This window comes from Phodopus roborovskii, unplaced genomic scaffold (assembly GCF_943737965.1).
Source record: "Phodopus roborovskii unplaced genomic scaffold, PHOROB, whole genome shotgun sequence".
NCBI classification, from domain to species: Eukaryota; Metazoa; Chordata; class Mammalia; order Rodentia; family Cricetidae; genus Phodopus; species Phodopus roborovskii.
In genome coordinates this window covers 42,667,914-42,693,930 of record NW_026126517.1, presented here as the reverse complement: position 1 = coordinate 42,693,930, position 26,017 = coordinate 42,667,914, and the positions used below count along the sequence as shown (strand labels likewise).

The 26,017-nt window shown below is 36.6% G+C and overlaps 1 protein-coding gene across 8 annotated transcripts in view; it reads right to left on the bottom strand.

The window, feature by feature from the left end:
• The window catches only part of Herc1 (HECT and RLD domain containing E3 ubiquitin protein ligase family member 1), a 162,294-nt gene that overhangs the window by 117,368 nt on the left and 18,909 nt on the right, over positions 1-26,017 (bottom strand). For all 8 annotated transcript variants that reach the window (XM_051197814.1, XM_051197817.1, XM_051197818.1 and 5 more), the window contains exons 2-5: positions 16,494-17,449; positions 12,809-12,904; positions 6,267-6,461; positions 533-844 (exon numbers count right to left, since the gene is read on the bottom strand). In XM_051197814.1, the coding sequence (XP_051053771.1) occupies positions 533-844; positions 6,267-6,461; positions 12,809-12,904; positions 16,494-17,423 (1,533 nt within the window). In that variant the 5' untranslated portion in view covers positions 17,424-17,449. The remainder of the gene's footprint in view (positions 1-532; positions 845-6,266; positions 6,462-12,808; positions 12,905-16,493; positions 17,450-26,017) is intronic.

The window sequence follows — 26,017 nt, the reverse complement described above, 5'->3', positions numbered from 1 at the left end:
GTGCCTGAATTAAAAGCATATACCACTACTGCCTACCAAAATAAATATTTTTAAAAAGATGTATTTTTGTTATTTTTTATTATAGGGAAGGGCATGTGCATGTTCATGTAAGAATCTGTGGAGGCCAGAGACACTGATCCTCCTTCGAGTTGATGTTACAGGGTAGTTGTAAGCCGCCAGACTGGAAATAGGAACAGAACAAGGGTCTTCTGAAGTCATGCTTATCCACTGAGCCATCTCTCCAACCTCCCCAAAAAATAATCTTAAAAAATGCTGTCCTAGAAACAACACCCAAGGTTGACCTCACATGCCCCCCACACACATGTAAAGAACAAAAGTTGAAATTAAAAGGAACTAAAATTGAATGACACATATAAAGGCATTCTATAACCTATAAAACAAATACACAAAAAGATAAGACAGAGCAGTAGACAAGAGGTGACTCAGAAAAGAATATATCAAAACCCAACCAATATTGCCAATCACTACACCACTGTATCTAATATTTTTAAACCCACAAGGAAGCACATACCTTTCCCTGTAGTGGGCCCTGGATAAGCTTGGGGTATTTCTGGGTTGAACTATTTCCATGTCCCAGTTTTCCATAGTCACCATCTCCCCAGCTGAAGACTTCACCTTCTGTAGTAAAAGCTAAAGTGTGACCATCGGAACCTTTAGATGATGAAACTTTTTTAATGGACCGGTGAGGCTCAAAAGTTAACTTTTTTAAAGTAGACTGATTATTAGAATCTCCAAGGCCCAGTCTTCCATAGCTGCCTTTACCACAAGCTCTGACAGAGCCATCCGTAGAAATGACAAAAGTGCAATACTGTCCAGCTTCAATCTACAAAAGAACAGCAGAGTTTTAAGTTAGACAATGTTTTGAGAGCGTCAAAGTATAGTATTTCAGGTCAAATTTATCAAAATGCAGAAAGGAAGTCATTCAGAGCAGAAAATGGTTTATCTTCCACAGAGAGCAGTAAGCAGAAAACAACAGTGGCATTTTCATATGGATTACATGCTGAGCACAAATTCATCTACCTTTTCAGGTTATCTACCAGAGCATGAAAATAATGAAACAATGGAGTTGGAGAGGTGGCTAAGTGGTTAACAGCACTAGCTGCTCTTCCAAAATCACTAGCTGGGTTTGATTTCCAGCACCTGTATGGCAGGTCACAACTGTCTTTAGCTTCAGCTCCAGGGGATCTGACATGCCCTTTCTGCTTCCATAGGCAATATACTCATACGGTACACAGACAAGTATGCAGGCAAAACATCCTCACACATAAAATTAAATCTTTTAAAAAATCTAAAAAAAAAAAAAATAATAAAACAACAAAGTAAAAATTATATCATGTTCTTATAATTGGAGAAGGGAAAAAATTCCAACAAATTCCTTGAGTGTATTAAAGCAAGTGTATTAAATCATTCACATAAAATATATATTCACATATTCTCTCCTCATAAGGACAAAATACAATGGAAGAAAAACACAAAAATTGCAAGAAATGGAGGAAAGGACAAACCAAAAAATGCAAGAAATAAACAAGTCTCTTAAAGAAAGCAAGGAAAGCCAAGAAAAAACAACCAAACAAGTAAAGGCTTGAAAGCTGAAATAGAGACAATAAAAAAATAGTCTGAGGGAATGCTGGAAATAGAAAAGCTGGATAAATGATCAGAACTACAGATGTAAGCATAAACAACAGAATATAAAAGATGGAAGAGAGAATCTCAGGTGTTGAAGATATACTAGGAAAAATAGATTCATCAGCCAAAGAAAATCTCAAGTTCAACAAATCCCTAACACAACATGTCCAGGAAATATGGGACACTTTGAAAAGGCCAAACCTAAGAATAACAGGTATAGAAGAAGGCAAAGAAACCCACCTCAAAGGTGCAGAAAACATAGTCAACAAAATCATAGAAGAAAACTTTCCTAACTTAAAGAATGACATGCTAATGAAAGTAAAAGAAGCTTACAGAACACCAAATAGGGTGAACCACAAAAAAAAAAAAAAAAAATAGTCACCTCACCAAATAATAATCAAAACACCAAACATACAGAATAAAGAAAGAATATTAAGAACAGCGAAGGAAAAAGGCCAACATATAAATGCAAGCCTATCAGAATTACATCTGACTTCTTTATGGAAACTATGAAAGCCAGAAGGTCCTGGAGAGATATTCTACAAACATTAACAGACCACAGATGACAGCCCAGACCACTATACCCAGAAAAGCTTTCAATCACTATAGATGGAGAAAACAAGATATTCCATGACAAAACCAGATTTAAACAATGCATAGCCACTAATCCAGTCCTACACAAAGTATTGGAAGGAAAACTCTAACCTAAGGAAGTTAACTACACACACAAAATTATAGGCAATAGATAAACCCACTTTACCAAAAACCAAAAGAAAAAAGGGAGTGTGTGGGGGGGGAATCAACACACAGTACCACCACCACCACCAAATCCAAACAAACAAGAATTAATATTCAATGGTCATTAATATCCATCATTATCAATGGTCTTATCTCACCTATAAAGAGCCACAGGCTATCAGAATGAATACAAAAACAGAATCCATCCTGCTGCTGCATACAAGAAACACAGCTCAACTTCAAAGACAGATGTTACCTCAGAGTAAAGGGTTGAGAAAAGATTTTCCAATCAAAAATGGACACAAAAAACAAGCTGGTGTAACAATCCTAATATCTAACAAATTAGCCTTCAAACTAAAATAAATTAAAAGAGATGAAGAAAGTCATTTCATATTCAGCACAGGAAAAAAATCAATCAAGTTGAAGGCTCAATTTTGAACATCTATGCACCAAATACAAAGGCACCCACATTCGTAAAAGAAACATTTACTAAAACTCAAATCACACATAAAATCTCACACACTTATGGTGGGAGACTTCAACACCCCACTCTCACCACTAGACAGGACCACAAGACAGATATATAACAAAAGAAACAAAGGAACTAACAGAAGTTATGACCCAATTGGGTTTAAGAGACATCTAGAAATCTAGAGAACATTCCATCCAAACACAAAAGAATACACCTTCTTGGTGCCACATGGAACCTTCTCTAAAATTGACCACATACTCAACAACATAGAAAATTTCTACAGATACAAAAAAATTGGAATAACCCCCTGTATCTTATCAAATCACCACGGTTAAAGTTAGAATTCAACAACACAAATTGCAGAAACCCTACAAACTCATGGAAATAGAACAATACACAATTGCACCATTCCTGGGTCAAGGAAGAAATAAAAAAAGAAGTTAAAGACATCCTAGAATTCAATGAAAATGAAGACACAACATACTCAAACTTACAAACACTTTGAAAACAATGCTAAGAAGAAAGTTGATAGCACCAAGTACCCACATGAAGAAACTGGAGAATAGTCACACTAGAGAATTACCAGCATACCTGAAGGCTCTAGAACAAAAAGAAGGAAACCCACCCCAGAGGAGTAGATGCCAGGAAATAATCAAATTGAGGGCTGAAATCAATAAAGTAGAAACAAAGAAAACAATACAAAAAAAAAAAAATCAATGAAACAAAGAGTTGGTTCTTCAAGAAAACTCAACAATATAGACAAACCTTTATCCAAACCAAACAAAACGCTGAGAGAGAACATGCAAATTAACAAAATCAGAAATGAAAAGGGGATATAACAACAGATAATGAGGAAATCCAGAGAATCATCAGGTCATACTTTGAAAACCTGTACTCCACAAAATTCAAAAATCTAAAGGAAATGGACAATCTTCTAGATAAATATCACTTAGCAAAAAATTAAATCAACAACAGACAAGCAATTTAAATAGACCTATAACCCCTAATGAAATAGATGTAGTCATCAAAAGTCTCCCAACCCAACTAGATGGTTTCAGTGCAGAATTCTACCAGAAATTCAAAGAATAGCTATCACTCCTCAAACTGTCCCACACAATAAAAGAAGAACGGTCATTGCCAAACTCTCTTTCTGAGGCTACCATTACCTTGGTACCCAAACCACATGAAGATACAACTAAGAAAGAGAACTACAGATAAATCTTCCTCATGAACATTTGATGGGAGATGTCATTCTGTATATGTTTTTCATACTGGTTAATAAATAAAGCACTGTTGGCCAATAGGAAAGGAAGATAGGAGGGACTAGGAGAGAAGGAAAAAGAGGAAGTAGTAAGGAGGAGCCAAGATGGACAGTCTGAGAGAACAGTACGCTGCAGCCAGCTCCGAGTAAGAAGACCACGTGGAAATACATAGATTAACACAAATGGGTTAATACTTAAGACAGAGCTAACCGATAAGAAAGTAGTAACCGGCCAACAGTATAATATCAAATACAGAGTCTCTATGCATTATTTGGGGCTGGCATGGCGGCGGGACAAGACCAGGCAGCGGGCGGAAAAACCGTACTCCTTACAAACATTGATGCAAAAATAATCAATAAAATGCTGGCAAATTGAATCCAAGAACACATCAGAAAAATCATCCACCATGATCAAGTAGGCTTCATCCCAGGGATGCAGGATACGAAAATCCATCAATGTACCATATAAATAAACTGAAAAAGAAAAACCACATGATCATCACACTGGATGCTGAAAAACCCTTTGACAAAATCTGACATCTCTTCACGATAAAGGTCTTGGAGAGATCAGAGATAATAAGAATATACCTAAAACATAATTAAAGCAATATACAACAAACCAACAGCCAACATCAAACTAAATGGAGAGAAACTCAACACACTCTAAAATCAGGAACAAGACAAGGCTGTCTACTCTCTCCATATGTCTTCAATATTGTACTTGAAGTTCTAGTTAGAGCAATAAGCCAACTAAAGGAGATTAAGGGGATACAAATTGGAAAGCAAGAACTCAAAGTTTCACTATTTGCAGATGATATGATAGTTTACATAAGTGAAACAAAAAAAAAATGCTACTAGGCTGATAAACACCTTCAGCAAAGTGGCAGCATACAAGATTAACTAAAAAAAAAACAGTAGCCCTACTATATATAGATCATAAGTGGGGCTGAGAAAGAAACCAGAGAAACATCACCTTTTACAATAGCACAAACAATATAAAATATCTTGGGGTAACTATAACCAAACAAGGGAAAGACCAGTGTAACAAGAACTTTGAGTCTTTAAAGAAAGAAATTAAAGAAGATACCAGAAAATATAAAGATCTCCCATGATCTTGGATAGGTAAGATTAACATAGTAAAAATGACAATCTTGCCAAAAGCAATCTACAGATTCAATACAAATAATCCCTTCAAAATAGCAGTACAATTCTTCACAGACCTTGAAAGATCAATACTCAACTTTATATAGGAAAACAAAACAAAACAAAAAACCAGGATAGCCATAACAACCATGTACAATAAAGGAACTTCTGGAGGCATCACCATCCCTGACCTCAAGTTCTATTATAGAGCTATAGTCCTGAAAACAGCTTTTGGCACGAAATAGACAGGTAGACCAATGGAATCAAATTGAAAACCTTGATATTAACCCACACAACTACAAACACCTAATTTTTGACAATGAGATTGATGACTATCTTATATGCCATCCTAGAGCCTTCATCCAGTAACTGATAGAAGCAGGAACAGACACCCACAGCTAAGTATTGAGGAAAACTCCTGGAATCCAGTTGTAGAGAAGGAGCAGTGATGAGCAAAGGGGTCAAAACAAGGCTGAGGAAACCCACAGAAACAACTGAACTGAACAAGGGGGATCTCATGGACCCCAGTCTGATAGCTGGGAAACCAGCATAGCACTGAATCAGGCCCGCTGAACATGGGTATCAGGAGGCCTGTTCAGTTTATTGGGCCTCTGATAGTAGATCAGTATTTATCCCTAGTGAACAAATGGACACTGGGAGCCCATTCCCCATAGAGGGACACTCCCTCAGCCTAGACACATGGAGCAGGGCCTAGGTCCTACCCCAAATGATGTGACAGATTAGGATGATTCCTCCATGGAAGGCTTCACACTCCCTGGGGAGCAGAAAGGAGATGGGATGGGGGGTAGGGAGGGATGGGAGGGAATAGAGAACTGGGATTGATATGTAAAATAAGATTGTTTCTAATTTAAATTTTAAAAATGTATAAAAAAGAAAAATATACCCAACGTTACTTAAGGCATACAAGTACATGTACACACACACACACACACACATACACACATCCCATTATCTACCAGTTCACAATGAAGACAGAGAACTTACGGTCTGAGCATCAGAGAAACTGGGAGCTAGTTTGGGTTGTAGTATTTTCTCCTGTGTGCCTTCTACCAACTGATGGCTGCTATTGCTGCCCCAAACATACACCTCACAGGTTTCAGAGACAATGGGAGCATCACCAGTCTGAATGCTGTCTGGGCTAGCACATGTTCTTGAGTAGTCAGAAGCCATTCTACAAACCTATTAAAAAGTTAAATATACAAAATAACCAATATGTTATTAGTCTGGTTTTACTGAATATTCTCTGAAATTATTGTGTTAACTTCTAATACTTTAAGCTACTCACATCTAACAATATATCCAGCTTTAAATATAGATAGTTAGATATTAACTAGCACAGAATAAATCACTAAAATGGGAAAAGAAAAATATACAATCAAGCCTCCTAAAATAAAAAACGCTATTACATACACTTTAAAGAAAATCTTGCAGAATATCAAAGTACATAAAGGACAAAGTAGGAAGAAAACACCACTGATAAATCACCTTGACACAATGTTACCTTTTTACATATGCACATTCCCCACCCCTATCCCCCTATCCCCCCCACCCCAGTTTTGTTTATTTGGCTTTTGGTTTTTTTGGTTTTTAAAATAGGGTTTCTCTGTGTAACAATTCTAGCTATCCTGGGAACTCTCTTTGTAGACCAGGCTGGCCTGGAACTCACTGAGAGTGCTCTGCCTCTCTGCCTCTCTGCCTCTGCCTGAGTGCTGGGATCAAAGGCATGCACCACCACGGATTATCATCATATGCACATTCTTTAACATAGTCATTGCAGTAAATACAGAAGTGACAACAGAAGTGACAAATGAAACAAGACATTCATGAAAACTTTCTGCCAACTCTTCATGCTTGAATAAACAATAATACATCTAATGTTAAAATCATAATTAGCCACTTTCCTCTAATGGTCATTTAAGTTACTTATCTGTGTTACGTAGACCATTTTTAAGAATCTGATATTGGGCTAGGCATGGTGGTGCATACCTTTAATCCCTACACCTTTAGTCAGGATGCAATATCAGACAGATCTCTGTGAGTTCAAGGCCAGTCTGGTCTACATGGTGAGTTTCAGGACAGCCAGAGCTACACATTGAGCACATTGAGACCCTGGAGACTTTGTCTCAAAAAAAAAAAAGAGTATATTACTGTTTTGTTTTGTTTTTTTTGGTTTTGTTTTGTTTTGTTTTCTTAATAGGAAATCTCAGAAATGTGATTATTCACAAAAAAAGACAATCTTATGATTCTTGAAATATTCTACAACAACCTGCTTTCTAAAATAGTGCCATAGTATTAGTATTTGTTCACCAGTAGTGCATAAATGGAGGACTGTCCTGAAAACAGTGACAGCCTAGAACAATTTGATACAAAAATGTATATAAAATCTAAGTCACAGCTTATTTGTAATGCTTTTTTAAGAAGCAGGCTCCTTTCCCAAAGCACAGGACCCATGGTGACGTTCTGATTAACCCCAGCCAAGGAATATATCACAGTATCAGCCTCACTACAAATACACTAATACTGCATATTAAAGTTTAAACTATTTCACAATTGATGTTGCAGGAAAGAGAAATGCCATTATTTTAACTTCACATTTCCTATGGCTAAAATTAACCCCTCTATTACTTTCTATTTTTTTTTTTTTTTGTTCAATTGATTTTTTTTTACTGATGTACATAAACTCAATACAATAAATATATTAAAACTGTGACTGTAATTATTGTCAATTTGTTGTTTACAGCTTTTTAAATAAGTAAACCAAAAATCTTAAAAAGCTAATATGTGTTCATCAGCATATTAAATGGAAAGGTATAGGAGAGCATTGCTCAGGACCTTTAAATATAATGCAAAGTAATAGAGTAAGTATGATTGACAAGGCTTTTCTAGTAAACAAGGGGACAGTTCTGAGGACATATAGTTGCCAGTTTCTAATAGAGGATCTGGAATTTCACTGAAGACAAAAGGAGGAGGATGGTAGCAAAAGAATGGAACTGATCATGTATAAATCTAGCACTGTGATAATGACCTTCCTCACCTTTTTCTCAAAAAGGCGGGGGGGGGGGGGTAAAGAAAGCTGGAAAAACTATTCCTAAGATTTAAAAATACATTTTTAAAGTAAACCTAGAAGATGGTTGATAAGCAAGATTTGTAAAAACCAGATGATAAAACAAGCAGCAGTGTGATTTTATAAACACTTCCAAATGTGCAGGAAAAAAACTGAAGCCTCTATTTAACATTCATAACAAAATATGGGTGGCTCCAAGAACCACAAAATGAAAGTAGGTAATCACAAAGCACCACCAAATACATACATAATATTACCATCCATACAAGAGGCAGTAATAGACTGCCTAGAGGAAAGCAGAACAAGAGAAGCCTACAAAAGCCAGTTGGGTGAGTACTCATTAGGAAGAGTAATAGGCCAACCTAAGAAAACTAGTTATACCTTGGAAAAGTTCTGCCCTTTCCCACAGCAAACAAGACCAAGGGCTAAAGGAAACTAAGTTTTAAATGCCCTATATTCATCCAGCTTTTGTAATTTAAAAAAAAAAGAAAAGAAAAAAGAAAAAAGCGCTTAACCAGCCAGGACTCCCTCCCAGGACAGAGCCCAGTACAGAGGGGAAACTACTGGAGTAGACTTAAAAGTGCATCAGATAGGAACAACAGAGAAAAAAGATGGGTAAAGGGAAGATAAAATTAAGGAGAAGCCTGGGAAAACACTGTTGTTTTAAATATTATACAAGAATAGGGAAAAAATTGCTACCTTGAATCCCAATCCATTCTAAAGTTCAGGAAAACATAAATAAGCAGAAAGTACTGATGAACTTGAATACTTGGTCACAGTGATGCCTGCTGTAATCCCAATGCTCAAGAGACTAAGACAAGAGGACAACAAGGTTGAAGTCAATCTGGGCCATAGACGCAGTCTCAAAAAACAAAAGGAAGAAACATAGGATGAGAAGAGTGAGAGGATACAAGCACAGGAGAGTGTCCAGGGGAAGAGAAGAAGGAAGAGAAACGGGAACAAAGAGATCAAAGAGAGGATAGAGGATGGGAGGAAGAGACAACATACCATCCCTATAGTAAAAACATGATAAAAAAAAAAAATGTACCCCCAACACTAAATTGTGATCTACTTCAAGCCAAAAAGGATTAAAGGAAAATCAAACAATGTGCGAAAGAAAAAACAGAAATCTGAATTAGAAATGCTTGTGTGAAGACATTGGAGACTGGGGTGCTTGGCTCTAAATTGGACTGACAGATCACACCTCTCCAGACAAGGTTCAGGATCTTCACTGAAGAGCAGGCAGGAAGAATGTAAGAACCAGAGGTTCCAAACAAAACAGGACAGTTACACATATGAACTCACAGGGATTGTGACAGCACGCGTAATCCTTGCCCAACACAAGTCACACAAAAATAAAGAGGGGCAGAGGGGCATGAAATCCCACCTCTAGCTGAGGAACTAATAGCATTTGATAACTTCTGGGAGAGGCAGTCAGTTCCCTTTAATGATGTCAACTATTAAATAGGTCAATCAAACTCTAAAGCAAGCCTCACTTCTAAGAGTAGTTGGGCAACATAAACTGGACTTTGTGAACTAAAAAGAAAAAAAGTCAAAACTGAGTGGATAGGGAAGTGAGGGTGAAGTAAGTAGATCTAGGAGAAATTGGAGAGGAAAATAGGATCAAAATACACTGTATGATAGTCTTAAAGGATAAAAAATATTATTTAAAAATTATTTTATAAATGAATTTATTTAATAAATGAAGTAAAAATTTTTAACATTTAGAAATGAAGACCAAAGTAGAAAAAAATACAAGAGTAAATAAAAATAGTATAGGGCTAAAGAGTTGCTCGAGAGTTAAGAGCACTTTCTGATCTAGAGGACCAGAGTTTAGTTTCCCGTACCCACACTGAACCACTTATAACTGCAGCTCCAGACTATCTGATGCCCTTCACTGGTCTCTATAGGCACACATGGCATCATACATTCACACAACAAACAAATACACTGATAAATGAAAATAAGTCTTTTTAAAATTAGCAGACAATGCCCTATGAGTAATGAAAGATAAAAATACATTTTAAAAATGAAAAAGTAAATTAATATAGATTTGTTTTTTTGGGTTTTTTTTTGTTTTTTTTTTTTTTTTTTTAGTTTTCAATAAAAGGTGACAAAGCTAGGCAAAAGGCTAACATAAAACAGGAATTCCTCCCCAAAATGAGAACCAAGTAAAAGGATAAAGATAATATGAAAAACTATAACTTGGGAATATTTTTTCTGAAATAATGAGATCTGAAACTACATACTATATTCTCATATTTCTAAGATTACTATCCCAGAAAAGTTAACATCATGATGTATTCTAGTAAAACTACTGATCTTTAAAGAAAAAAAAACCCCTTTCTTTCAATTGCTTTTCATCAAAATAAGCATGATTCATATGGAAAAAAAATAATCTTTAGACTTGATGTTTATACCATAAGAAAATAGAGTAACATATTTAAGATTCACAAGAAAAGATAATGTGAACCAATGATTCTATCAAAAGCAGTTCTAAAGAATAAAATGTACAGCAGTTATCAGCATGCAAGAACTCAGGAAGCTAATCTTATTCCTCTGCACTGTTACTGAGAATCTAGAAAACAGGTTCAAAGTCAAAGAGAGAGAGAGAGAGAGAGAAAGAGAGAGAGAGAGAGAGAGAGAGAGAGGCTAGTGGGTCTAATACTAAGTTAGGGTCCAAAGTGATTTTTAGCAATCACAAAGCATTATTTGTGTGTGCTCACACATGTACGTGATGTTTGTGACATGTAACATGGTTAAAGTAAAGGCTATTCTACTTCTGTAATCCCTATATTCTTGAGACTCAATATTACCCCATTTGTAGGGGGAAAAAGACAAATATGTAATACAAGAAAGATTAAGTAAGCATTAGTAGTTCTGAATTTCAATATATAAGTATGAACTCAGAAGGCATTTTGGCTTTAATCAATATATTAATCAATCCTCCCTCACTTCCCCCATTCTCCCTCTCCCTCCCTTCCTCCCCCCCCCTCTCTATGTTCACTACAAAATAGCCTAAAAAGATCAAATCATTAGTGAGTAAGCATCTCTAACACCTGAATTGTGACTGTAAAAATCAACTTTCTCAATAAAAGAAGCCAGCAAATTTAGGAGATGACTAGCCAATTGCCCACTGAAAGAAGTGTTATGTGCATAAGCCAGAAACAACATACTGTATAAGACAGCAAGAAAGCTATCAAAGATTAGTAGCCTCATGTCAGAAGAACCCAGGAAGAAACTCAAAGAGATTACCACCTTAAAGAGACTATTAGCCAAAATGAAGCAATATACCATATAATAACTCCACAGACAAAGCTCTAAGACATTTAAAGCTAATAGTTTATATGGATATTTTTAAATGAAGTTTGGAGGATGATAGGGATAGCAATTCATTCAACAACAACAACAACAACAACAAAAAAAAAAAACAGTTAATAAGAAGAGAATGAGGAGTGGGGTGGCACACACCTTGCAAAGGCAGATCCATCTCAGTGAGTTTGAGGCAGGCTAGTCTACAAAGTGAGTGCCAAGACAGCAGGGCTGTTACACAGAGAAATTCTGTCTCAAAACCACATCTCCCATCCCCCAGAAAAGTGAATGGGAGAATCAAGCACTTTTTCTGCCTTTCCTATATGGCAGAATAATCCGTTGATAAAGGAAGCAATTCTCTAAAAAGTATTCCAATTAATAACTGGAGGAAAAAACAGAATTAGAATATCACACACCACCACCCCCAAAAAGGAAATATGAATAATACATAAAGAGATTTTAAAGACATTTTTTTAAGTGGGAAAAAAGTGAATTAGAGTTCATGCACACAGATGTGGCAACACAGCTACAAAAAACTGCAAGGAAGTTAGTTTAAGAGTCAAGATAGTGCTTCTGTAGTAGAGGAGAAAACAAGTAATGAAAGAGAAACAAGTAATGACCAGAATATGAAAGGACTTCTGCATTTTTTGGGTGTGTGTGTGTTCAAATGCACTATAACACTCAAGTAGAAGTCAGAGGCCAACTTGAGGGAGTCTGTTCTACCATGTGGTACCTGGAAATTACACTCAAGTTGTTAGGTTTGACGGTAAGTGCTTTAAGCCCTTAAATAATCTCAGCAGTTTAAAATACAATTTTTTTTCAGTTTAAAATACAATTTTTTTAAGCCTGAATACTGATTAGGTTATTTATTTTACAAACAATCCATTAAGGCACAGAATTTTTATGCATCTTTCTGAATCTATTTTACTCAACAATTCTTTTTCAACAAGTTACCAGTACATGACCCAAAACTTAAAATAGATGAAAGGAGATACATTGAAAAGTGTATATTTTGACTAAACACTGCATTTCACTCACAAGAGGCAACCACTGGCAGGCACCATTTTCTTTTAGAGCCTTTCTAGAGGTAATATGCTATAACATTTTATAACAAAGTTGCTTTTGCTGCAAAGCTATGAAGATTACATACCTCTTCAAAAAGACACAATGCTGCCTCATAGAGTGAACATAAGCCTTCCGATGTTCTAGTTGGTTCTCTCCACTGACTCCGATCAGCAGACGAACCCTGTAATTAAACATTGTAGGGTACAATATGGAAAAGAAGCAGACATACATGTTAAAAATCCATACTCTATGAAAATCTTTTTGAAAAACTTTATAAGTTTAGGTATATTATGACCAAATCTTAATATTAGGCCATGAAACCAACTAAAAGTGTTACAAAAATCTATTGAGTCAAATGATCAATTAAGCACCAATCCCTAACTGCCTCAATTACATAGTAAGAAAACCATACTAAATAAAACACAGTATTCTTCTTCAGGACAAATACAAAATTTTGAAGATAGCACTCTACTTTCCAGTGGTATTCTTCAATTACTAAGAAGGATATATGACAGTGGCCTTGGGGAGAGGAGTGATTTCTGATTAGGTACACCTATTCTTTGTCCAGGAATGACAGGACAAGTAGAAACTAGAAAGCCAGCAACAAATTGATAACATTTTACAGATACTGTAAGGGTGTGGGGAAAGCTAATCAATTTAACAGAAGCAGGTTAAAAAATATATATGCTATCAAAAAAAAATATGGGTTCCAAAGATAGACTCAAAGGTGTAAGAACTATTGAACACAGTACATAGCCCAGCAGTCTTTGTTATATTATGATGCTCAGTAGATGTATTAATACAGGCTAACACAGTTGCTTTACACCTTGGAGATCAAAGTATGTAATGTCTTACCTCACAGATTAACATGACAACTGAAAAAGAATATGCAAAGTACTTGATAGAAAACAGGCATTAAAATTAGTTCACCTTATTCCAAGTAGTGAGGAGCAGTCAATCAAAGAAGCTGAAGATGCATGGAGTAAAATATTATTAAATAAAGAACAAAACACATTATATGTGAAGTCATATATATATATATGTGTGTGTGTGTGTGTGTGTGTGTGTATATATATATATACACACATACATGATTTCTTGAGCTTATAGAGTCGATTTAAATATCAAATCAATTTGTGAATATAAGCAAATGTATGCCTACTATATTAGATCCTGTGGTAATCCCAAGCACAGGGTACAGGGGTGGGAAGAGGATGAAGCAAGGAAACTCAACCGTGCCATCAGATCACAGATCCTCTAGCTACCCTTCTCTCCACCATACATCAAGCCAAGCTGTTCTATGGCCTATTTCCGGGTCCCTGGCAGTTCTATGTCTCTCATTTGCAGCCTTAAGCAAGACTAACCCCCCATACATACACACCTATATGTGCAAGATAAACTTAAGGTACTAGCCAGGCATTGGTGGTGCATGCCTTTAGTCCCAGCACTCAGGAGGCAGAGGCAGGCGGATCTCTGTGAGTTCAAGGCCAGCCTGATCTACAGAGCTAGTTTCAGGACAGGTTCCAAAACAATACAGAGAAACCCTGTCTCAAAAAAAAAAAAAAAAAGAAAAGAAAAATTATGTTACTACACAGTACCCGACTCCTTGGCTTACAGACTAATCCAGACTAAATCATGTGGTTTAAAACACTCCTTACCTACTAGAAACTTACAAAAGTTAGAAACCCATGTTGTGTGGTCTCAAAGCATATTCTCTGCCCCACCCCCCATTCTAAAGGGTAATTTTGTGTCAGCTTCCTTCCTTAACCTATTCTATCTGACATGCATTTCTGTTAAAATAAATAGACATTGTAGAGAACAGTCTAAAGTCCTGGGGTACTCCTGTCCTTCTAAGGGGAAGGTGAAGAGGCCTCATGCTAATTTTGTTCTAGGAGGATATACACCATTGCAAATATATAATCATATAGTCATGGTGTCCAATAATATATTTTCCCCTCTTTGGCAATAAAAGCAATATAAAATGCATAGCTTATAAGAGGAACTTATATGAGTTACTTTTCACAGGAACAATAACATGAGCAGATGAACTGCATTTCTATTTGAAAGGATCTGAAAATAGCAAGTATGAAAGAAAAAAATAGATGAGAAAAGCAGATCTCTAAGTAACAGGTTGTAATAGTGACTAAGAAAGCACAAAGAGCTTATGTGCTTCCCACAGCTGATACCTGGAGACTTTTGTATTTAGAGTATAACCTAAGGCTTTAAGTTTTAACCACAATTTAAGATTATAGACCTATGCCAACACTCTATATCCCAACAAAGCACTGCATGTTTTTATTTTTATTTAGCATTATGAGGTTCAAATTTTTATAGATCCTGTCATCTAAAATCTTCAAGTACTCATATAATATTATTTCTTGAATGAAAATTTAAAAAAAGAAAGTGATAAAGTGGCACAATATTTACAGTTCAGTTTATAAACACAAAACACACAGCAGATAATAAGTTAAATGCTTCTGATTTGAAAGTGACTGTTTTAATGAAATAATTTTATTAACCAAAAGCTTTGTAATTCACTTGGTAGGAGGAAAGGCTTAGAATATATAACTATAACAAGTAGCATTTTTAGTGAATCGTAAATACATTAATTAGGTTATATTGATCAACAAAGGAAATATGAACTTCTCTCTCTTATACTTCCCTTCTCCCCCGCTTCCCTCTTACAAAAAAACAAAACAAAAAACCTGTGTATCACTGTGAATTCAAGGCCAGCCTGTTCTACACAGGGAATTCCAGGACATCCATAAATACACAGTGAAACCATTTCAAATACACACACAACACACACACACACACAAAACACAACACAGTGAAACCATTTCAAATACACACAACACACATACACACACACACACACACACACACAAAGCAAAAACAACAAAAACCTGATCAATTTAACATAACTGTAGTTATACCTAACTAAGTTGGTTCTATAAGTATTTGAGCCTTAACACTTTAAAAAATTCAAATTTTTATTCTTGGATTTCAAAAGGTTAATACATTTCAGTCTTGCATATTCTTAAAATTTATCATATAAAGATTTATTCTTTAATATGATATATAAGGTTATGATGGTGAAGGGACTCGCTTCTACAGACAACAAACACTTCAGACTTTTGTTTAACTCATTACTTCTCTTCATTCAGGTCTCTCTCTGCTCAGATGTCACAACTCAAGAGACCCTCCTTGACCACATTAATCAAAATAGCATATCTTTTAAGTCTCAACTTATCATTCGCTCTTTTCCTCTTAAAATGTCTCACCTGAAATTATTAATTTTTTGACTTATTTTTATGTGTACAGATATTTTGATTGCAAGCATGTCTGTGTACCATCAGCATTCAGTACCCACAGAGACCAGAAGAGAGTGCTGGATCTCATGGAAGTTATAGATTGTTGTTACCCTCTATGTGGGTGCTGGGACCTGAACCTGGGTCCTCTGAAAGAGCAACAAGTCCTTAACTGATATATATATATATATATACATATATATATGTATATATATAAAATGAAATTGGAGATACCTTCATTAAGCTAACAAACTATAAACTCTGACCCAGGAGCCTTCACTGTACTAATTGTCCTATCCCTACAGATCAATATATGCAAATTTCTCCCCAGAGCCCCCCCTCCAAAAAAATACTTAACATATCAAAAGAACTCCCAAATCATTTACAAGGGCCACAAACTCATTAAAAGCAAAGTTGACTAGACAGCAATTTGTCGAAGTTGACACTTAGGGTACATACCAATGAACGCCTCATCTGCATTAATATAGCCATAAAGCAGTCAAAGCTGATCATTCCTTCCTGGCTTGATAGTAGTTTGTTTTTCTCCATGGTATGTACAACTGCTGAAGCCCCCAAAGCCATTTCTATCCATTCAAGAAGATACCTCAAAGAGCCTCTCTGAGCTGCTAAGCCAAGGAGCAACTCAGAAGCTAGTCTACGACCTAAAGTGTCTGCCCCAGAATTGGGAATAGTTACTCCTTTAAGAAATGTTGTGACTTGTGATAAGCAGTCCAAGCCCATTGGTGGAATCTTGCTTTCGTTTGCTAAAGACAATGGAGGCAAAGAGCTCACAACTTCAATTGCAGTATGAATAACGTCATTGCAGAGACTGAGACCAGGTCCCGACACAGGCATCATCCAACTTTGTCTTAGAAGTGCAAACAATAAACTTAGACCAGTTCGGACACCCATTTCTATAAGTGCATCAGTGCTTGACCGAGGACGTTCGCTGACAGAATGGACATCTGCTGAGCCAGAGCTGCTCTCTGGAGAATGCTGCTGCTGCTTCACTTTGCCTTTGTCATGGTACTTATTAGAAAGTGCATAAAAGACACGCTGGAGTACAAGCAATCGTTTCCGTAGCGCCCCAGCAAAAGGAGAATCTGAACATACCATCTTTGCTAGTGCTAGCTGGCTGCTAAGAAGGGCATCTAAATAATGGTCCTGCTCATCACTTGAAAGTGACTCGCGTTCAAAGTCAGGTAACTGTGGTCCTTTGAGGCATAAAACCTGTTGAGGCAAAGGTACTACTTCCTTATTGCTGACCAGTTTAGAATACAACACAGTAACTCCCTCTCTTGTAGCAATAGATTCACTGTCCTCTGTGATCCAGGAGCTGTTCAGATGTTCAAGCCATTTCAGTTTTACTGGTGGAACCATAGTCGCCATGTTGATTTATTCTTCAGCCATTAGTTCTACAGAAGAAGAAAAGGAGACAGTTAAAAGCTAGCACAGATGATTCTTAAAATGTTTCTGAACTTCCATTTTATATTCCATTTAATGATTTCAAAATTGGTGAAATGAAGCTGGGCATTGGTGGTGCATGCCTTCAGTCCCAGCACTGGGGAGCCAGAGGCAGGCAGATCTCTGTGAGTTCTAGGCCAGCCTAGTCTACAGAGATAGTTCCAGGACAGGCTCCAAAGCAATACAGAGAAACCCTGTCTTGAAAAAACAAAAAACAAACAAATTGGTGAAATGTAAATGAAGCCTGTGGCAGTTTGAAAGAAAGGGCCCCCAAAGGGAGTGGAACTTTTAGGAGGTGTGGCCTTGTTGGATTAGATATGGCTTTGTTGGAGGAAATGTGTCACTGTGAAGGCCAGCTTTGAGGTCTCAGGTATGCAAGCCACACCCAATGTCTCAGTTCACTTCCTGTTGCCTGCAAGTCAAGATGTAAGAATTCTTAGCACCTTCTCCAACACCATGTCTGCCTGCTCCCAGGTACCATGCTCCCTTGCCATGGTGATAATTGACTGAACCTCTGAAACTGAGAGCTGCCACCTCAATTAAATGTTTTCCTTATAAGAGTTGCCATGGTCATGGTATCTCTTCATAGCAATAGAAACCCTAACTAAGATAAAGCCAAAGGTTTAGCTTATGGTACATTCCAATATTATATTTTAGCTTTGATAAATGTACCATGGTTTTATTAGACATTAAATTAGACAGAAACAGATAAAAGTCTATGGAACTTAAATTTTAAATAGTTTAGAAAATGGTATTTCATTCTTCCATTTTAAAAATAGAGCCGAGGGATATGTTTAATGGCAGAATTCTTATCTACTATAATATGAAGCCCGCATTTGATCCTAAGTCTGGAAGGCAGAAAAAAAACTTCCATAAACATGACAAAATTTTATACTTGTCAAATGATGATAAACCAGGCCAGTGGTGTTGCAGGCCTTTAATCCCAGTGCCTGAGAGGCAAAGTTAGGCAGATCAGTAAATGTGAGACCAGTCTGGTCTACAGAGGAATTCTAGGACAGCCAGGAATGTTATACAAAGGAACCCTGTGTTGAAAAGACAGACAGACAGACAGACAGACAGATGACAGACAGTGATTAAAACACACACACACACACAAGAAGAGTTTTCTAATGTTTTATACCTATTTCATTCTTAAATTGTTTCAAGAAAAGGAAAAGCAATTTCAAAAAAAAAAAAAAAAATCACACAAAATTGAGAGCAGTTGGGATCTCTGTGATGTTGAGCACAGCCTGATCTATATAGCACATTCATTCTAGCCAGGGCTAGACCTTGTTTTTTTTAATAATAGTAATAATAATAATGTGAGGGGATTTGAATATATCTCCACGTTCTGAAACCCAGTACTATTTCACTGCCCCATATTCCTCCCTGGAAAAATGAATTCTAAATGCATCTATACGAGGATAGTGTTAAAGCTTGTCAAAATATACATGTCCCCACTCTACAAAGCACTTTTTGAGAGAAGCGTGGCAGCACATGCCACTGCTTCCTCCCCCTAGAACCCTCTCTTTGCTGCCCGTTAGAGTATCTTACACACTAAACACCCAGATAATAGGTTCTCTTGAAATTCATTCTCCAACTCGGTACAAACCCAAACCCGAGCTTACATGCTGAAAGCATCAAATGGCTAATCTGATGTTCAGCAATTACTTCCTTACAATCATAAATTAAAGATTCCCCAGTTGTCTTCAACCCTCATTTACTCATTTCATATCTTATAAACTCTTTCAAAAACGCTTTAAGAAAACAGTTCCCGATAGCTTCACTTAATGAAGTCCATTCTCTTCTTTCTTGGAAATTTACTTCAAAAATCTTGTAAGGCCTTTCAGAATTGGTACATCCTAATTTTCCAAAAAAATGCCTCTGACTTTGAACTATAATTATTGAAGATGTAAAATCCACTAATAGATACCATAAACCTCAACATCAAAAACCTGTTCCACTCAATTTTAACTCCCTAACATGTAACCTAAATCATCACCATGTTTGCTAAGTTAAAAATTAACTGCAATTATTTCCCTCATTTAAATCATTTAGGTAACCAAAATGGTAATTGATAGGGTTGTTACTGTCAGTTTCTCTACACCTTAACCATTTAGTGACTAAGAACTATTTCTTACTTCAATAAAAGTATAAAACATCTTGCCACCAGATTTCGGGAGGGAAGTTCGATTTCAAATGTAAAGGCAAGGAAGTCACAAATAGCTGGCCATAGTGTCATGGACCCATAATTCCAGCACTCAGGAGACAGAAGCAGGAGAATCATATGTTTGAGGCTGCCCTGGAGTAGACAGCACCTTCCAGACCAGCCTAAACTAAGTAAAGAGATCTTCCATAAAAGAAGGATGTCTGAGTAAGGCAGTGGTGGCACACACCTTTAATCACAGCACTCTGGAGGCAGAGGGAGGCAAATCTACAGCCTGAGCTACAGAGCAAGTTCCAGAACAAATGGAACTACACACAGAGATCCCCATCTCAAATGAATGAATGAATGAATGAATGAATGAACACTTAAAAGGATATCTGAATTGGTTGATAAATTGGCTATATTCTAGTCTTTCTTTGGCATCTCTCAACACTGTGTTTCTTAACGAATTCTGAGTTTATATCAGGAAGCATAAGATAATTAGAAGTTTTTTGGCAATTTACTATAGAAAACAAAATCCTATGGAGAAAGCAGCCAAGACCTGATCTCTTCCCCTTGCTCTCCCTACATGACAAACCTGAAATTTTTGGTTCCTGGAAAATCTCTTTGTATTTAATTTGCATATGCTGTTCCCTCTACTTAAGAACCTGCCTTCACCAAGTCAATATCTAGTTCAAAATCTCATTTTAAACAACCCCCAATACCTGGGACTTTGTACTAAGTAAGCCAGCTTAATCTTAAATTAACTATACTTCCTCAGGGACACTATCCTTGACTGCAGCCACATAAGATCAAGTCCATCTTTAAAAATACACAGCAGCCACTACTCTAACTCTGTAGTACCTTTTACAGTTTGCAATTACATGTTATTTGTGTAGTTATCTGCTTAATGTGCATTTACAACAAAGTGAAAAGAATACTGTTTAGTTTTTGTCCCTGGTTCCTGATAGTTTCTGAGACCCTAGAAATTTTGTAAGGATAGAGGTGCATTTTTTTGATATTCACAAACAAGGCCCTTTCCAACATATCTGAACAGTTGAATGGGGTAACTCTTAGTGAGCTCCATTCTGTAGGAAATGGGCATTAGAGAAACCAAACAGGTGATTAAAGGTTTAGATTTTTCATGCCTACCTCCAGATATTTAGGGAGTGAAAGGGAGACTGCTGCTAAGTAGACATTTATCAGAGCTATTCACTTCTCCAAGCACAGGAGGAGAACCTATTTCCAAAGCTCTGCATCTTAAATTCTACCACATGCTGGAGTGCAATTCATCCCACTCCAGCCCCAGGCACTTGCTGACTGGTTTTGACACTTTTACTCATTAAACCATATACACTGTTAAACAAAACTGTAGAAAGGGAGACAGACTTGGACTGAGCATCTGCATAAAGTTTTACAGACCAAACCATATTGGAGGACCCATGCTAAAGCTTTCCATCAACAAGCTAAAACTAAGTCATTATCTCATCTACTAAAAAAGCAGGGTCAGCCAAATCTCCAAAGAGCCAGTCTTGGGCACATGACAGAAACCCTCTGCTTTATCCTACACATGCAAGCAGATTTAAAGAACCAATCTTCTTTGTTCTTTATTTCTGCTTGTTTCAGCCTTTTTCTGTTCATAAAGCTAATCTCCTCTGCTCAGCTCACTGAAACACTCATTCTAGTACAGAATGAAGTGTTGCCTGATTTAGGAATCACATATAAAAGCCAATTAAACCTGTAACTTAGTTTGCTCTAAATTCTTGTCTTTTGACCAAATTATCGATATTTAACTGTGCAAAATCAACATTAATGTTTGCAATTACCACTATTTAAAAGGAAATGCACAGAAAGGGGACTCACTGCATTTGCTGCAAATTGTTTTACTACAACCTCAGTAAGAACTAGTCAACAAAGCAAGAAGCCAATGGCTTACTCAGCACATAAAATACTATAGACAACTATAGACAGAAGAGAATCAAACCAATGAGGCTTTATTCTAGAACCACTAATTCACAATCCTGATGAACCAGCTAAATCCTGGCAAACTGCTGTTATTGTTTTTAATCTATAGTGATGATTTACCCTACTAAAAGCCCATTTGTCTTTTTCCCTTTCTGATCCAATGCACAAACCCAAATATAATTACATAAATTATCAAATCCACCAACAAAAAGTAGAATTGGAGAAACCACCAAAATATAGGGGTTAAAAAAAAATAGTACTATCAAGATTTTCCTGGAAACAAAATAAATGAAAAGGGGGAGGGGGGCTAAAAGACAATAGAGGATTCCTACAAGTTACTCCTTATAATGGTTCCTCCAAGTGAATTTGCCAAAATCTGAATCTTTCACAGACTCTCTAGGTAAACAAAACAATGACAGGCTGTTAATATTTATTGAGCACTTTCTACATGGCAGGAACTATTACTGGGTCATTAAGACAACGCTATAAAACAGGTGCCCAGATTACTCCCATTTACCAGCAGAGGAAATAAAGGCAGAGAGGCTAAAAAGTTTGCCACAGTCACAGTGCCAACAAAAAGGTTAAGTAAGAATTCAAACACAGCAGCCTGACATCTGACCTTTCAAGGACTAAGTCACACGGCTTCTTATCACCACAATGGTAATAGTGGTAGTTTCACAGATTCTATAACACTCTACGTTTGTAATTAAAAACCTCAAAATGTTTCAATACAACAAATGCCAATTCAGCTCATTCTAAAAGGTCTATTGCTATAATTTAAAATATCTTCTCCCTAAGCACATATTTGAAATTGTTAAGATATTTCATGCTGGACATGGAACACGTATCTTTAATTCCAGCACTTGACAGGCAGATCTCTATGAGTCTGAGGCTAGCATGGTCTACATATCAAGGTCTAGGCAAGTCCAGGCTACATAGTGAGACCCTATCTCAAAAACCTAAAGAGAGAGCCTGGCGTTGGTGGCGCATGCCTTTAGTCCCAGCACTCAGGAGACAGAGGCAGGAGGATCTCTTTGAGTTCAAGGCCAGCCTGGTCTACAGAGTGAGTTCCAGGACAGGCTACAAAACAATACAGAGGAAACCCTGCCTCAAAAGAGAGAGGGGAGTGCTGGAAAGATGACTCAATAGACATTATAAAGCTAATATAATCAAGGTATGTGATACTTGGCATCAAGATAAGTCAACAGATCTTAACTGAGAATACATAAGGAGACCCAAGTAAATATATGACCAACTGTTTTGTAATTGAAATATCAAGGCAGTTTCTTTTTCTTTTTTTCCCAACAAAAGGTGCTGGACAACTGATTATACATATGGGGGTAAAATGAAACTTAACTTCATGACATATACAAAAGTCAATTTAAATTTGTTTAATAAACCAAAATGCAAGAGCTAAAACTACAAAAGAAAACAGAAGCTAGATACGGTGCTGTATACTTATAATCTCAGCGCTTTGGAGTTGAGGCAACAAGATGCCAAATGTGATGCCAGTTTGGACCACATAACAAGTAAAGAAAAAAAAAAAAATAGAGCTAAACTTAGCAAACCTGATTAAGAAAAAACAACTTTCAAATGATATTATTAAAATTTCTAAGTATTGTCTATAAATGTTTGTTTTCATTTAAATGGGGTTGGTTATAAATGGTTAATGACCACAACCAATCTCTTTTTAAAGGTAAAAAGGGGATTATGGTATAGAAATGAATACTATAGTTCTTGCTTAATAACTGTTTGGTTATATATTTTACTATGTTAAAATTAAAACCCTTCTTTTTATTTTAGACAGAAAAGAGGAGATGATGGGAGATGTCATTCTGTAAATATGTTTCTCTTATTGGTTAATGAATAAAACACTGTTGACAAATAGGAAGGCAAGATAAGAGGGACTAGGAGACAAGGAGGATTCTGGTAGATGTAGCAGGGGATATTCAAGCTGTAGGGACTTGAGAAGAAGGTCTGGACCCTCTCTCTGGTAAGATAAGACCACGTGGAAACACTTAGATTAGTAGAAATGGGTTAATATTTAAGACAGGTAGCCAATAAGAAACACTAATAACAGGCCAATAGCTTTATATCTAATACAGAGTCTCTGTGTGTTATTTGGGGCTGATGCAGCTGTGGGTCCAGGCTGGCAGCGGGGGAGGGGGGATGCGGGGAGCACTGCTCATAACAGTTGCAGAGATGGCTCAGCAGTTAGCAGCACTTGCTACTCTTGCAAAAGTCCCAGGGTTAGTTCTCCAAACTCACATAGAGGCTTATAACTGTCTGTAACTCCAGTTCCATGGGATCCAACACCTTCTTTTCTGGCCCTCACAGGCACCAGGGAAGCACATGTTGCTGCACAGACATACAAACAGGCAAAATACCCATATACATAGAATCAAAAGTCAGGTCACCAAAACAGCCTAGGCAAGCTGTGCAAGCCTAACAACCTGTGTTCTGATTCCCAAAGCCCATGATGAAAGGAGAGAGCCAACTTTTTAAAGTTGTCCTCTGACTTCTACACTCACACAGTGGCATGTAAATACATTTTTGAAATCTCTAATGAAAATTAAAAATCAAGCCCAAATTAAAAAAAAACAAAACTATTTATAAATCACGTATTCAATGAAAGACTAATAACAAGATTTTAAAAATAGTCGTAGGAGACAGATGTAGTAGCACATGACTTTAGTCACAAGCACTCAGGAGACTAAGGAAAAAGGGTCACTGACCCAAGAGTTAAAGATTAATGTGGGCAACAAAGTAAGACCCCCCCCACCTCAAATCCAAACAACAATGAAAAAAATGAGAAAATTCAAAATTTTAATTGGGCAAGATATTTAAATAAACATGTCATCGAGATATATAAACAGTCAAATAGCCATATAAAAAGATACCCAACATCTAGTCCTCAATGAAATGCAAATTAAAACCACAATAAACCTATTAACCTAGATAAAATTTAAAAACACAGCCAATACCAAGTACCTGTGCTGACATGGGAGCAAGCAGAAGACTCACACATTGCCAACAGAAATGTAAAGTTAAAAACTATTTGCCAATTTAGTGTGTAGTTCATTAGAAACATACACTGTCCTTTTCATAATAGACAAAATTCTATTCCTTAGGTATTCACTACATATTTACACATGACTTTAGAGCAGCATCATTCATAACAGCCAAAACCTGGAAACTGAATATCCACTAATAGATGAATGTGGGCATGACTGATGAATGTCAACAATAGATGAAGAGTGTTTAGGAATGTGCACTGCTCTTCCAGAAGACCTGAGTTCAATTCCCAGGACCCACACCAAGTGACTCATAACTATCTCTAACTCTAACTCCAAGAAATCTGATTTTAGCCCCTGAAAGCACTAGCACTCATGAGCACAACCCCACATATAGAATTACAAATTATAAAAATAAATCTTTAGGGCTGGAGAGATGGCTCAGTAGTTAAGAGCACTGGCTGCTCTTCCAGAGGACCCGGGTTCAATTCCTAGCACCCACATGGCAGCTTACAATTGTCTGTAATTCCAGTTCCAGTGGATCTGAAACCCTCATGCCAATCTATGTGAAATAAATTTGTTTTTTTAAATCTTTAAAAATAACTATGACCCTTTTTTAAAAAGTTGGATATAAGTTGTAGTGTATGCATACAGTGGCATACTACTCTGATAACTTTTTTTAAATGAGTTGATTAAGACCAGGCAGTATAGCGCAGGCCTTTAATCCCAACTAGGGAAGTAGAGGCCTGGTTGGTCTACAGAGCCAGTTCCTGGTCAACGGGGAATTGTCTCAAAAAAAAAAAAAAAAAAACACACACACAAAAAAGAAAAAAAGTTGATAAAAACAACATGGTAATAGCATTATGTTGAGTGAAATAAGCAAGACATCAAAGATTAACTTCGGGAAGCAGAGCCAGGAATGTCACAAAGTTGAGCCAACCTGAGTTACCTAACAAAATCTCTCTCAAAAATGAAAAAAGACAACATAATTAACTTTCTACTTATATTTGTGTATGCATGTGTGTATAAACATATATTTTATGTTGTATAAAATATAATTATATGTCTAATACATTAATAGTTAATATAATATTAAATTCTAGATAATGTAAAAACCAATGTGATCAAAAGTAGACCACTGCTTACCACTGCCTAGGGAACATTTAAAGAAAGTTAATAGCAAAGAGTACAGTAAAATTTTTGAGGAATACAATGGGCAGAGAGTGATAGTGAAATCACTTTAAATACTTTAAATACACTTACCAAATAACTAAGATGGTAAATTTTACTATATGTTGTTTGCTTCAAAAGTAACCAAAAAACAAAGGGAAAAAATTCCAATGACTTCTAGGCCCTTGCCTCTTGTCCCTCTGAGGTCACTACTTCCAAAGTTC